The sequence below is a fragment of the Oculina patagonica genome, chromosome 14 (assembly GCF_052425735.1).
Source record: "Oculina patagonica isolate OP01 chromosome 14, crgOcupat, whole genome shotgun sequence".
Lineage (NCBI taxonomy): Eukaryota > Metazoa > Cnidaria > Anthozoa > Scleractinia > Oculinidae > Oculina > Oculina patagonica.
In genome coordinates, this window is record NC_135771.1 from 12,494,294 (window position 1) to 12,510,352 (window position 16,059).

Below are 16,059 nucleotides of genomic sequence, written 5' to 3' on the forward strand. Positions count from 1 at the left end.
GCGCGCCGCTATTTTTGATTTTATGACGTGTTATGGTTGCAGCTATTAATAGAAAGCAAAGGGTCTATTATGTGAAACAATTAGGCAAACATAACACGTCATGAAATCCAAAATGTCAGAGTGCGAGAAATTAAAAAGCAATGATATTTTCTACTTTTCCTCTTGTCCTGTTAAATTCCAAATTTATGCATTATTTGAAACAATTCAGCATCAACTTGTCGTAAGAGTGGTTCCCTTTAAGGAGGCTCAAAACAGTTTTATGGATTCCTTGGCTTCAGCAAATAAGTTGGACTCCAGTTTTGTTGTCGTTTTTGTTGTAAGTTTGCTCCTGAAGGATATGATAAACTTAATGAAAAAAAAGAGAAGCAATCGATTTTGAATACGGGTAGTGGAGATCAGACGTGTCAGATTATTATTCTCTTTAATTTAATCAGACCGGGCTTTTGTTGATTTTTCAGACCCCCCTTCGTAACTTCTAGATTATTTAAGCAATCAAAATGTTACTAAGAGGATATATAGTATGTTCAGAAATCTATCTTTTGATATATGTCACGTGGGATGATAACGTCACACCGCGTGACAATTACGTCATGATGGCAAAACAAGCGCAATCTTGGATCCTCCATCTTAGATCCGCCATCTTGGATCCACTATCTTGGATTTCAAAAATTTTTCGAAACGCCAGAAAACCGCCCAAGATTACTCAAAATCCATTAAACAGTGCAATAAAACTCTAAAAGAAAAAACAATAATCGCATTGAGGTAAATGTTTCATTAAAAGGAACACAACAATTACAAATTTTTAGAAACATGCCTGTGTGCTGTACTATGGTAACGTCAAGTTCCCGACACAACAACCTATCCTACCAAATTATTCCCAGATAAATTTTAGATAAACTCGCGAAGTTTGGCAGAGTTAAGTTGAATCTTAAAAACATCATAAGCGTTTAAAGTCAGTGTGGGCACTCCCCCCGGTCTGGATTATGTTAAAGTATAATTTAAGTAAAGGCCAGACTTTTCTGTATCAGATTATGGGTAAAGACTGTATATCATGGAGGAAGACTTAAGGATTTTTCCTAAGGAAGGTGGAAACTAAATAGCTTCAAGTTCAAGCATGAACTCGTTGTATTTGTTTTTAATATAATATAATATTAAATTATAAAGAAAAAACTGAAAAAATAGAAAGTTATTAAACTGCTGGCAATACCGTAGGCTCACGCTGCTACGGAAAATCACCGTAATTAAAACACTGGCCGCATCACAGTTGGTTTGCATTCTAACCACCATGCTATAAAAGAAATAAACGACTTGTTCTACCATTTCCTATGGAATGGTAAAGGTGACAAAATAAAGAGAAAGATTATGATTAACGATCCTGGAAATGGAGGTCTGAAAATGATTTATTTTTGCTCTTTTAACCAATCTCTCAAAACAACTTGGGTAAAAAAAGTACTTGGACACGACCAACAAAGGAAAATGGAAACTCCTCTCCGATGTGGAACTTAAGAACTATGGCTGTGAAAATCTCTTCGGGTGTAACCTTAATGTTAATGACACAAAGAAAATGATATCAGCAGTTTGGGCCGAAACCAATTTTGAGCGCCAAGTAACTTCTGAAATCAATTTTCGCGAACAGAGTTTATGGTTCAACTATTTAATAAGGGTTGATAACAAGCCAATTTGTTTTAAAGATTGGCTTGAAAAAGGTATACACCTTCAAAGGACGAAAAACAACGCATTTCTGTCCCTTAATGATCTTGCTTCAAAGTATGACATAAAATTACGTCATCTCAGTTTTTATGGGTTATTATCAACTGTAAAATCCCTTCGAAAAACCGTTACCGGAGCTGCTGAGAATAGAGAAGGCAACTCTGTAACACTCTGCGACAAGATTATAAAAAGTCAAAGACCAGTCCCGTTAATTTACAAAAAAGCTTATCAGTGCAAAAGGTCTAATCCCGAGCAACAGCCAAAACAAATGGCTTCATGACTGCAATCTTTTAGATGAGAAAACTACTTTCAGCTGGGAACAAGCGTACCTCATGGCACCAAGTTATACCAAAAGCACCAAACTGATCGAGTTCCAGTTTAAACTTTTGCATAGGCGCATACCAACAAACAAGTTCCTATTTGAAATAGGAAGAACAGAAAACTAAAATTGCACTGTTTGTCAAAGTGCCTCAGGATCATTAATCCACCTTTTTTGGTCGTGTAGCGTTACATCCTTCTTTTGGAAAAGAGTGACTGACTGGCTTCAGGAGACCTCTCGACAACAGGCGAATTCACTTTATTGAATACAACAGCATTGGGCCTGAGGCCACCCCCTTATTTAAAATATGCGTTTCAATTAAACTATGTTTTGCTGCTAGCGCGGTATCACATATGGAAAGCCAAATTCAAGGAAACCACACCAAATTTCGCACCTTTTCTACGTCTTGTAAAATCAAGATATGTATTAGAGCCAAAGTGGGTGACACAAAAAAATGGATTCCTTTTGCAGAATGTTTATAAAGAGTTTATCTCCTGTCCTGCTGACTAAAGGACTGTTATCTTTTTAGCAAAGCTTTAAACGCTCTTGTATTCATATATAGAAACTATTTCCCCCCCCCCTGACTGAATAACTCATTGTAATTTTTCTAATATATTTAAACCATTGTAATTAGGATTGCCTACTTTTTATTCTTGCTGTATTTTACGTGCTTTAGTGTTTGTACTGTATGCGTTTTTTGTTTCTTTTATGTGTTTGCAAGTGATCAATAAAAAAATAAAAAATAAAAAATAAGAAGAAAAAAACTGGCAAAACGCGCTTGAAATCATTTCCTAAATCTAATGACACTCTCCGGCCTATCACCCAATTAATTTAGAACACGTGATAATTCCATTATTGATTTGTCTTCTGTTTCCCCGTAACACAATAGATTTCTTGTCCGTCAGTATTTGCCATCGCAATCATTATAAAATAGTCATTTTTTGTGTGTTGTGCTACATGTTAAGTAGTTTTTTGGACTTTTTTTCAGATTTTATCACATGATCGTCACGTCATTAAAGAAAGGCCAAGATCCCGGCAAATCATCTGACGAAAAATATATTGAAGTCACACGAATTTACGATGACAAAGTGGAAGGAGAACCTTATATTACGGCTGAGTTTGCCAACGATAAGTCAAGGACAATGTTTCCTGTTGGAGATGGGAGGTACTATTCTAGAGAAGGCGTAACGGATGCTGAAAGAAAACGAAGAACATCAAGTGAGTTCGCTTCTAATGGCATACAAAATACGAATGAAAAAACCCACGTATAAGAACCTAGTTCAGAAACTGTAGGTTACTTTTTTAATTTAGGTTACTTTTTTAATTTTTCACCAGATAAAAATTGTTTTATCATGTATAAAAACAGGTTCTCATTTGGGAATAAATGTTGAAATTCTTAAAAACCAGACAAAAGCGACTACCAATTTATCATCAACTATCTGATGTGGGTTAAAATAAAACAGTTGACATACCATGAGCCTTATACGCACAAACAAGGGACCATACCATATTATATGCGTTTCTGACCAGCAACAAGCACGTTTACATTGAAAAAAACGTATTTTTATAAACGTTCCTGGAAGCGGTTACAGAGCCATGCACCTTTTGAGACCCGCGCCCACTTTGAACGCTTATAGCTTTTTAAAGATTCAACTAAACACTGTCAAACTTTTCGAGTTTACCTAGAATTTATCAAGGAATAATTTGGTAGTATAGATTGGTGTTTCAGGAACTTCACATCACCATGGCAACGGGATTTTGACAGGCATGCTTTCCAATTTTGTAATTTTCGTGTTTCTATTAATAGAAATTAACTTTAATGCAATTATGTTTACAAATGGTCGAGACAGCAGCAAAAATGTAGACATTTTCAAAAATAATACGACTTTTTTAATTTTAACAAACATGATTCGACGGTACATCCGTCACACTGACGATGACGGATGTACCGTCTAAACATGTTTGTGAAAGTTAAAAAAAGGCGTATTATTTTTTTAAATTATGTTTACCTTTTTACGTTTTATTGATTTGGAGAACTTTGCTGTAATTGTGTGTGGTTTTCTGGCGTTTTGGAAAAGTTTTAAAATCCAAGATTGCGGATTCAAGATGGAAGCTATTTTAACATCATGATGTAATTGCCATGTGATGTGACGTCATCGTCCCACGTGACGTATGCAAAAAGAAAGATGTTTGGACATACTGTAAATCTTAAAAGTTTTATTGTGATCGGTTAAATATTCTGGAAGTTACATAGCGGTCCCAGAAGGTCCAAAAAAGCCCGGTCAGAATAGGGTTAAACTAGTGTTAACCACAGGTTAGAAAGTGCGGGCATTAACGCACTTGGAAAAGGTACTGGTACGAGAGTGCGTAATTTTTAAATGACAGTGTCGATAAATAAATGATAAAATGGACAAAAGACAATTATTCCGAGTAACGCATCACGTTTAATTGCCTCGAACCGGCCGCGAACCAGTCAGAGTTGTTTTTTGATTGACAGCTGTTTTTGAAGTGTAGACGAGCACGCGGTCTGAATTGAGATGTGATTATACTCGATCGATAAACTCGCTATGTTGTCAGTGTTGTATCGAATTTCTCGAGAATAACCGTTGTTGGAATCATTCGCTTTGCCGTGGTTTATGTGTAATACAATCAGAGCAAATTTACGCAACAGCAACACCCGTAAAACAAGTCTGCAAATTGTAATGTTTGCAATCTTCCATGTGACAAAAGCCTGGTCTTATGTAACAATCGTTCTTGGAGAACAGATTTTCTCTTCCGGTGTTACGACAAACTGTCGTGATTGACACATTTTTCGCATTCCGATCGCTCTTAGTGGAAGAACAATTTTTTTTCAACTTCCGTTTTCTGTTCGCCTTTTATTAACGTGGCGCGCACGCGTAAAACACAATCCGCTGGTCACGTGCACTGTCAAGATTAGGGTTGCGGGCCTCTCTTGGGCCCGCAGTTATTGAGTCTTTAACGTGGCTTTGAAACCTCTTCCAGGAATTATTTTTACCTTTGCAAAAATCGTTATTTTTAACATTTTCCCTTATTTTTCCAGTTTTTTGAGACAGAATTGTACAACTTGGTTCTTTCAACATTCCAGAACGAAGGCGCCGGGGAGGGGTTCTCCATCCCCTTGTACGACGGTGGGGGTTTGTGTTTGCTTGTACGTCCGAGGGTTAATGAGCAAACGTCACCACATTTGGTTCTTTTAACATTCCAGAACGAAGGCGCCGGAGAGGGGTTCTCCATCACCTTGTACGACGGTGGTGAGTTTGCTTGTAAGTCCGAGGGTTATTGAGCAAACGTCACCACCGGTACCTTTCCTAACAATGATCGGGAACGATTTAGGATTTTAATTGATTTTCCCCCTTTGGTATTTTTGTACAGCTTGAATTTATTCATTTATAACAAAATATGTATACAGGTTATGCCTTCTTGTCACGCACGGCCATTTACCGGTCCTTTTGGACCGGTAGCGCGAAAATTCCTAGAAAATTTGCCTTACTTCCGTTTTCCTCCAAATTTGGAGAACAGGAAGCTGATATAATTAGCCAATTACAGAGCGATTTTGAGCCAAGACACTTGAATGTGCCTTACATGACCAATTTTTCCAAGCGTGACACGTGTTTGTTTAAAAATTCCATCATGGCGGCCGAAGTGGAATGAAGTTAAAGCAGCTTTTAAAAGGCAGTGAAGATGTTTTTTGAGGAGGAAGTTGATCCAGAAGGTTTTTCAAGTCTCAAACAAAGTTATTTGGACAGTTAGCTTGAAATTCAAAGCGAAACATTGAGGTAAATGATCTTTTATTTTGCTTCGCACATGTTTGTGTCTGTTCGCGATTTAAGCACATGTTCTGCAAAATGCGACAAAAAGCCGTTCGGATCGCCGTTTTTTTATGTTTAGAAACTCTCCTTTATCATAAACAACTTGTCCTTTGTCGAATTTGGGAATGTAAAGCTCAATTTCTTTGATAATCATTCGTTTTGAAGGGATTATGCAGTCGTGAATAGCCGCACGTAACTTGAGCTCTGATAAGTCATTGCCATGGAAACTGAAATGCGATCCTTCTGTTTACGTAATGAAAAAAAAATAATAATTAATTCCCTGTTTGGAATTTTTTCATCCGGTTTTCGGGAGCAATTTTGTCTTAGAACTACTTGGACCTTAAAATTTACCCAGTGGAGCGTTTTTGCACTATTTCAGTTTTGCCTAAATTTTGTGACTTATTTTTACTGATTTTTTGTGATTCAAAATTTTTTTTGAAACGTTTTAAGTATGCATGAAGGAGTTTATATTTTTCCTAGAAAGCATATTTTGTGCCCTTTCAAATGAGATATTGGAGATTTTATAGCTGTAAATACTTTTGGAGTTATTAAATAAAACGTGCGACATGGTCAATTTTGTATTATTTTTGTTGTGACAACAATAAAAATTACAATATACTTAACAAAACTTGGCAGGGCTTAATAAATTTCCACTCAGTCCTTGTATTTCGTATTATCTGTTCTAATACGCCAGTACGATCACGCAGCGAAAAATCATTTAAACGACGCATTTTTATTTGTTTTCTTTTAATAGGCACCAAGTATCTGAATGGAAACCTTGACCAAGGCACAAAATACGCTGTTTTTCAGCGGTCTTTTGCTGAAGACGGTGATTATGAAAGTGAGGGATTTGTTAAATTTACCACCAAGGAGACCAAGAAAACCGAAGATGGTGGAATATCGATAACAATCGTGGTATTGTCAGTGGTAGTTGGGCTGCTTGTTCTGCTGATCGTTGTTGGTGGAACTGTAATGTGGCGTCGCTTTCAACGTAATGGTGCGTTTCTTCTTTGCTATCTGTGCCAGTTTTGATATAATATTTAATAAAAACAAGCAGGAGGGCATTTTGCGGGCGCATGCGTGCAACCGCTGTACAAAGACCGCGTGATCTTGGGAATAAAAAAGGCGCGGAAGATTCAAACTTTGTTTTTTGTACTGTTTATCGTCACATATTTTAATATAGACGTAAATTTCGCTGAGAAAAAGTGTTTTGTGTGTGGCAAGGCTCTTATAAAGCAGATTTTCTGGCCTGCTTCGGGATCGTTGTTGCAAATAATGGGGAAATATGTGGGACAGGTAGGAAAGCCTTCACCGACAAAAATCAAACAGGCCGTAAAAAGAGGAAAACATTTATTCGTGTGCTGGAGTGTGATATATTAGGATCAAAACTTCACATCAAATCAATTGCTGTAATACAGGCAGAGTGCGAGCAATATTATAGCTTGTCGGGAGATTTTTCCCTAAAGGGACGGCCACCAAAGAAAAGGGTTTTCCCTGAGGGGAAAGACATGTTTGGGTGTTCTGCACATGATAATGCAGCTCACTGATGACTCCAAAGCAAAGCCAACTTGCCCTCGACTGGCAAACAGGGTTTCCTGGAACAAGAACTGCAGTTCTTTAAATCACATTAAGGCGACACAGAAGTAAAACAGTCGTTATAACAGAACGAACATCAATCTTAAAGAAACAAACGTTGAATGAAAATTTGAAAATAACATTGTTTATAGTTAAAAATTATTTCTTAAGACATTTTATGCAGCAGTTATTAGAACGTTTCTGAAAAATATATATATCGCTTGTTCGTTTCGTGCTATTTTTTGACTGGTGACCAAGGCTAGATTTTGATAAAGGAGCCAAAAATGTACTAATTAACATAGTAAAATGTAAACAAATAGTCTACCAGCAAAGAATTACCATAACACTTTAAAATTAAGACCGATCTCAGTAATTCTTTTCTTGTTCGACGGAATAATTGTGGTACATCGAAATGTGAAGTTATTTTGACCAATGCTTAAGTTTAAGGAAATAATCACAAACGATAGTTTCTCTGTTAGAATAAACCAGCGAGAACGTACGTTAAAGAAAGCTAAAAATTACCACAATAGACTATTTTTTAACGCTACCTTCGCAGCATTAGACGATAGTTCAAGTATTTCAGGCTCCATATATCATCGGTAGACGCTGGAGATCAAGGTTAGATTTTGAGATTTTTGCATCGTGAGAACGATGAAATTGCAGTTTTATGAAAAATCTGAACAAAATCATGACCACTCGCTCAAACCCGGGATACTTGATTATAACATAGTATAGTTAAAACTGCTGTTTTATATTTTAGTACTAAGTAGCCGTAGCGCTTTGTCCGTTTAGATCTCCCAGCTATTAAAAACATGGGCAAGGTATTTAGGTTCTCGACATTCGGTCGCCATTTTGTCCACGCGCAAGGTTTAATACACATAGCCAAAGTCGATCAGATAAACGGCACGCCGACACCAAAGTATGCTTGTTGTTGTCAGAAGATAAAGCAAGGACTCTTAGTATCGTATACAGCAAATAAAACTTAAAACACCTTTCATATTGAGCTGAAAATTAGGCCATAAATTGTGAAAAATATGTAAACAATCGATAGCAGAACTTCTCTGTCGTGCGCACTAGCCCATATTGACGCATGCGCACGCAAAATGCCCTCCTGCTATAAAAACATAACAATACAGTATTTACAGCAAGGCGCCCAAAAGTGTGACCACTTTTAATTTATTCATATTCTTTCGTGCAGATTTAATCCAAGCAAAAGCCGTGGATAGCTTGCAGTTGACTTCTGATTGGATTAAATCTGCATGAAAGAATGTGAAAAAATTAAAAGTGGTCACCCTTTCGGGCGCCTTGCTGTAAAACAAATACAAATGATGTCAGTTTCTTCCTTTCTTGGTTTTTCTTTTATATTTCAACAGAGACGCGCGAAATCTTAGAGATGTCTCCTTCCGTGAATCTGTCAACAAGTGAGCTAGAGTATAGCAACCCAACGGAACCAAGCTCCTACAACACCGACCTTATTCACAACAAGCCAGCAACTGAAGGACAGTTTACATATGAGGAGATTGTTAAAGTACGGTCCAACCAAGTTACTAACTATGATGATGTTCGTCCAACGACTGAGGACATTTATCAAGAGATCGGTGAAGGAACTCATTATCAGCCATTAAATATAGATTGTCAGGTTACTTACGAAGGATATGTTAAACCAGTCTCGCGCCAAGCTCCTTTGTCAAACCCTTAAGTAATATATCATACACGAGAGGCAGTAATTCATCGAAATATTCAAACACCGAGAAGGGAGTTGAAAATAAGATACTCAGCGGAGTATTTTTAGAACATTTGGGGTGTTCTGATTTCCGATGAAGCACTGTCTCGAGTGTTTGATATATCTTCTTAATCGAAACAAAAACTACGCTTATTAAAGGGACGTGGTCAGCGTTCATGTTTTGAAAAAAGTCCACCTCAACCCGAAATCAAAAATACGCATAGAGAACCTTCAGAAATCTGCTTCAACCTTCGCGGTGTATTTTTTTTTTCTAAATTTTCTTATTTAGTGAAATACTGAGAAGATTGCAGCAGATTTCTGAAGGTTCGTTTTAAAAAAACGTCTGCCATGGACTGTTTTCAAAACGTGAAAACTAGTGTCCAGGTCAGCGCGGTAAGAACGCTGACCATGTCCCTTTAAAGGCCGATTTACACGGTACATGCAACATCCTTACGACAGGCCTACAATATGACTTAGGAGTTGTAGGTTTGATTTACACGACACAATTCGTGTCGTAAGCTTGTCGTAAGCATATCGCAAGCATGTCGCATGCAGCAAAATCGTACCGAGTAAATCGGCCTTAAGATCGGTTATGATTTTCTTTGTTTTAACCTGATGAATTATTAATGAGTTTGAGAAACTACCGTATTTACACGAATAAGCGCCGCGGCGCTTATTAAATTTTTTGCGCCTCAAGTGCGGCGCTTATTCGAGGGCGGCGCTTATTTGAGGGCGGCGCTTATTTAGAATGTGGACGCAACCAAGAATCTTATCTTTTACAGTAATTGAAAAAAGCGTCTTTTGATTGTCAGTATTCGTCTCTTGCTAAAGAAAGAAGTGGAGCTAGCTATCCTGGCAAAGTTAGAGGAATTCACAACATTTAGAGAACTACGTGTTGTAAGAATGTTGGATAGAAAACCAATGGGCAAGCAGTAAAACAATCACTTAGAACTGCAAAACATCGCTTTTGTTGTTTTAGAGTTGTTTTGTAGTGCTGCTTTAAGTTAAACGGAATTCCTCGAACGAGCGCCGCATCGGTACTGCGGCGCTTATTAACTTTTTTGTCCCAAATGCGGTGCTTATTCGAGGGCGGCGCTTATTCGGGGGCGGCGCTTATTCGAGTAAATACGGTATAATCAACAATTGTATGACAAAGTTTATAAAATGGATAGGAAGATATATGGATCACTCCTTCTTTGCACGCTGGGCCATGCACAAAAACGGAAATGAAGATAAAAACAATTACTGGACCAAGACACAATTAATTTTACAAACAATAGCATAAAAAATAATGCGCTCACATTTGTGTTGTATACCCGAAAAAAGATGCCCATGGTAAAAACGTGCAGCTGTATTGATTTATAATTTTAAGTCTTGTGTATTCACCAAATTTAATAATGGCACATTCAACTTATCAGTGGCGAATGCAGACCTTGAACTAAACGGGGACGCTCCTTTTGTGTGTGTACTTCCCCTTAAAAAATTAGCGGATGGGGGAGGAGGTAGTTTGGTGGGGTTTAAAAAAATCTGTTAAAAAAAAAACAAGGGCGGGGCCACTGCCCTAGATCTGTCACTCTCGGTACAATGTATACGGTTCTGGGGACGTTGATAGCCGAAGGTAGTCTTATAATTAACTCGACGAAAATTGCAACTATTAAAACAAATAGTCCACTAGTCGCTGTTTAAGAAATCGTATTAAATAAGAATCAAAAGGCACTTGTCAAAAGATTCGGGAGACTGAGCCCATTTTCTTTGTTCCGCACGATTGGTTAATGGTTTGTTCTCTTGAGCAATTATCACTCCTGCTAGACACCCCAGAAATCCGAGGGTAAATTGCTAGATTTCAGTCTCCCTAAAGTTTCCAGAGATCGTAAGGAGGATGCATTTCGTTGTAATATTGTAACATTCAGGGATAACAACCTGTAAATAGTATTTTCTATGTAAACATTTTAAACTAAAGCTGTGTTCACAATAAATCTAATTTTAAAAAAAATTTCTCCTAAACATGCTTGTTATTACAAGTTTGTTCACATTAGCTGTCAGTTTCAAACACGTTTTATGCCTGGTGTGCAATTTTACGGTATTTGCATAAATCTTACACTTAAGAGAGATTTCATTTAACGCGTGAAACATAATCTACCAGTTTGTGCGTAATGGTAGTAGTATAGGAGTTGGGGGTACGAGATCATAAAAATTTTTATTATCTCTTACATCCCCAACTCCTATACTACTCACAGCACTGGATTCAAAAATAGAATCAAAAATAGAATCAAAAAATAGAATCAAACATGGAATCAAAAATGAAATCAAAAATGAAATCAAAAATAGAATAAAAAATGAAACCAAACCTCGAAGCCAAACTGAAAACCAAAATGGAATCAAGTTTGAAAACCAAAATGAAAAAACCAAGCCTTAAAAACCAACCCTTGCTAAACCCTTTAATCAAAATAAAAAAATCTCTTATACTCTTTTTAAAATTTTGAAATCAAGGTGCGTTTAAAAATCTCTTACACTAGAAATCATAATGAAAATTATTGCTTTATATTATAATGCCCGTAAGCATAACTTGTTAAGCCATCATCAAGTATATACCGTTTATCATCAAAACAGCTCAGTGATATTTTATTAATCTCATAGCTTCCAAGTTGATGGCCTTGACTTCTGATGGTTTTCATAGTATGATGCATCTGTGTTTTATTGAATAAGGTCTCTTTGTAGTTTTCATGTGTGATATCTTTTTTGATAACGGATTTCTTGATTCCTTTGGCTGTCTTTCCTACTTGTAGATTGTCTTTAATATAAGAATACATTTTTGATCGCAGACCGATGAATTCTAAAATAGGAATAAAAGAAGCTTCATCTTTGAATTTACCAATGACTTTCTTGTTTGTTTTATCAAAGAATGGTGATTTTTCAGGGTAGTCACTGTTATCGAATTTCTCTTTATCATCAAAAAAGTCTTTATATACATCTTCAGCCTGAATTTCATAAGTTAAACTGTCTGTATCTGTGAATAGCAGTTTGGCTTTGTTTGCATACTTCTTTTTTATGTAGTTATAATGGAAATCATACATTAGTGTTTTGCTTAAATCTAATATAGCCATTCCTACATATGAAGGTCGATTGAGGGTTAATGTTTCTTTGATTTTATGGACAGCTACTAAGTTTTCATTAAATATTTTGCTACTGACATATGTTGGTTTTGAAGCTAACTTTAATAATTTATTTTTATTAGTCACTAACCTAACGTCGACTCGCTTCCTCAAATTCTCCATGGTTTTGCCGTATACTGAATTATTCATCAATTTAAAAAAGTCTTTTTCAAAAGCGTTTTTAGAATTTTTACGTTTTTCGGTATTAAAATCGATGTATTGTTTTAACCATGGAGATTGATTGAATTCAAGCACTCTGTACACTTTTTTTAGCTTTAATCCAAGATTTAAGTACAATCTAAGGTTTCTATAATGTAGTACATACTTTTCTCTGTTGTTTAAAGTTGGAATCAACTTATGAACTAATCCTGTTGATATATTGTATTTAGTTGCTATGTTTTTACAATAATTTGATAACATGTCATTAGTTACTTTAACTTTTTCTGGCCCCAGTGGGTATGAATTATGAAGGTTATGTAGTTCATTAGGATACTCTAGATCAACTTCTAAAATTAAACCCTTATTAGAATCTTCTTTGTACTTAGCTAAGTTTGTTTCATCTATCTGTTTTTGTGTTAACCATCTAAATCCACCTGTTGGTAAATATTGACTCATAGCCCAACCATAGAGATTATTAGCATCAAGATACATGATATACTTTGAGGCTGAATTTTCATCATATTCTTTCATATATTTATTGTTTGCTTTACCATATCGATTGGCTATATAACTAATACCTCCTCTCATTCCTTTTTCAATGAATTGGTACATATCAATGTCTGTTATAAGCTCTAGTTTGATATCTGTCATTTTAAGCATTGAATCCCAAGACAAGCTGGGACTGCTAAAATAATGGCATGGATCTAGCTTATAATACTTAAGACAGGTCTTGCGGAAGCTTTCAAATACATCAGCAAGTAAAAGTACATCGCTTTTAAGATATAAATTGTGATATTCACCCATATTTTTGATCTTAAACGTTTTCCACACATTTTTAGCATGCTTATAGTCATCATCTGATATATGCTCATCATTTAATATACTGTAAAAGTCTTCTTTTTTGGGTAGTTTTTCATTAAATTTGTCAAAGCTATCCATATAGTCATACGGATATATTCCTTTTCTTGACATCAGATTGAGTTGCTTACTCTCGAATATTTCAGAAGTATATTTTAGGGATTCCTTAGGTAGATTACTAACCAGCTTCTCAAGACTTGAACTCATAAACTGAAAACTATCTAGAAAGGTTAAATGATTACCGAGCATGAAGGCCATATATTTCTCTATATTATTTGGTATAGCATTGATATTCATTTCTTTAATTTCTCCCTTTTTATTTTTGTATGTATGATTTTTTACAATTTTTCCTATCTCTTGCATTATGAAATGGCTGTCATAACCTCTTAAGTTGTAAAAAATTACTGGAATTTTTATTTTATCGGGTTCTATTCTTAATTTCAGATTGCATTCTGTATGAGCGCTCCCTCTGTATTTGCTAGTAATATGACAATGGTCTCTAACCCGAATATCTTCATCTATGTATTTTATATCACAGATATGACATGCTTCTGCTTTTTGAAATTCATTTTCATCATCTTTAGTCATCTTTAATGGTTTCTTGAAGTATTTTTTCATTGTATTTTTACAATATTTAACTTCTTCTAGCATCTTTTCCATGAATTTGTAAACAGCTTTTTCTCCTCTATATATTTGTATCGGTTTGGAATATTTATCATTATAGCAACAAACAACCTTATAACCATATCCACAGTCAGTATGCTTTTGATAGGCTTCAGTATATGATTTATCATTGTTTTGCTTACAGCCGGATATCTTTTCTGTTATAGCTTCAAAATCGGCATAAATGACAAATGGCACTTGTTGCTGTTTATGGAAGTTGTTGAATTTTAGTATGTTGCTATCCTTATCAGGCATTTTTACTGCTTGTACTCCATTTATTTGAATACAATTATCTTTGTGATTATTTAATACTTTTTCAGAACTGAAGCATTGTAAACAGTGCATACAGAAGTGCTTCCTCTCTTTGTGTTTAGTTTGGTTATACATGAATTTATTAAAATCTTTTATTAGAACATAATGCTTGTTTTCATTTTCAGTTATCAATAATAAATTCATCTGATTGTCATACTTTTCTTTTGATATATAGATGGGATATGGTTGTTTGTTTTCATAACCGAAAACATTAATATTAATCTCATTTTGCTTCTCAATTTTATTGTACTGTTTTATTTTTACTGGAAATTCAATTTTAGAGTAATCTAATCTCTCGATGTATGCCTTATCAGATTTTTTAATTCGTTGAGGATATTTATCTTGAGGATTTATGTATCTGATATGACACCACCGAAAGCATTCATTATCTTCATTTTTCATGTTTATTAATCCTTTAGCACTGTTTCTAAGTTCTGGTGGTAGCTGAATATAAGATTCGCCTTTCATTGGTTCATATTTAACTAAATTTATATAATGACCATCAACTGATTCAATAGTCCATCCTGAGCCTTCAGATATCCATTGAGCTACGAAATTTAATATCTGTTGTTTAGATGCTTGTAGTGATTCAACGATTTCCAGATTATTAATTATGGTCTGTGCTTTACTGTTGAAATAAGCGGTTTTATATATTACACTATCCCCAGACATTTTAGTGAATTTCACCTTGAGCGTTTCAATGAACTTAACACCTTTCATTGCTGATAGCTGTTTTATTATGTGATTTTCTACAGCTTTTCTTGTGTTTTGAAGCTGTAATAACGGGTCTTTATTATTTTTTATACCAATTTCAAAAGACTTTGTGTAGCCTTTCATAGCTTTAGCAACTTCCTCTATCTTAGTCCTTGGTAATGGAATTGGTTTTTGTTTTATAGTCCTAGGCATTGGTATAGGCTTATAATCATCCCTAAATTCAGGAGGTGGTTGAATGATATTTTCCTCATAATCCTGCACCCTCTGTTTTACACTCTTACGAGGAGTTGGGATTGGTTGCCTAGGTTTGTAAACTCTTGGTTGGTTTGCTTTTAGTGATAATATCATTTTTATAAGATCGGTTTTCGATAGCTTAGCTAGATCTGATTCGTTCATATTATTAGATGAGATATTTTTATTTTCCATTTTTTTTAATTTATAGTATAACCAATTCTTTAAGTGTCTTATAGTAAAATCATTTTTTTTGATTTCAGATTTTTAAATAACTAGATATATTTGTATATTTAGTCATTGTAAAAGTGCATGAAGTGTTAATTATATATATCATTCTTCATCGATTATTTCAAACCGATCATCCTCTCGTAGACCAGCTAATATACTATTTGTGATGTGTTTTTTAGTTTTCATATGCATCCATTTAGATGCTAGATTGCTATCGTAATCGCAAACGTCGCATCTCCACTGTTTATTAAGCATGTATTTGGTTTTTGAATTTCGAATAGCTTTTATCCGATCATCGTCATTATCGTATTTGCATTTCCCAGCCATTTTCTCTTTATTTTATATTATAAAATATTTCTTTATATCAGTTTATAGTAATTCTTATTTTTAAATAACCAGATATAATTATATATTTGGTTACCGATAGTACAAGTAACAATAACAGCTATTAATATGCTGTGCAATCAGCCTCTCAAAGGCCTTCCTCAATATAAGATACATAATTATTCTTTATATCAATAATAGTTCTAAATTCAGTCTATTTTCATCAAAACAACTGCGATATGATTATTATTCTGAAAT

General features: G+C 35.1%; 1 protein-coding gene across 4 annotated transcripts in view; it reads left to right on the forward strand.

Moving 5' to 3' along the window:
* The window catches only part of LOC144637456 (hemicentin-1-like), a 211,294-nt gene extending 199,979 nt beyond the window's left edge, over positions 1-11,315 (forward strand). For all 4 annotated transcript variants that reach the window (XM_078496515.1, XM_078496512.1, XM_078496514.1 and 1 more), the window contains 3 exons: positions 3,018-3,247; positions 6,614-6,856; positions 8,808-11,315. In XM_078496515.1, the coding sequence (XP_078352641.1) occupies positions 3,018-3,247; positions 6,614-6,856; positions 8,808-9,133 (799 nt within the window). In that variant the 3' untranslated portion in view covers positions 9,134-11,315. The remainder of the gene's footprint in view (positions 1-3,017; positions 3,248-6,613; positions 6,857-8,807) is intronic.
* The last annotated feature ends 4,744 nt before the right edge of the window (positions 11,316-16,059 follow it).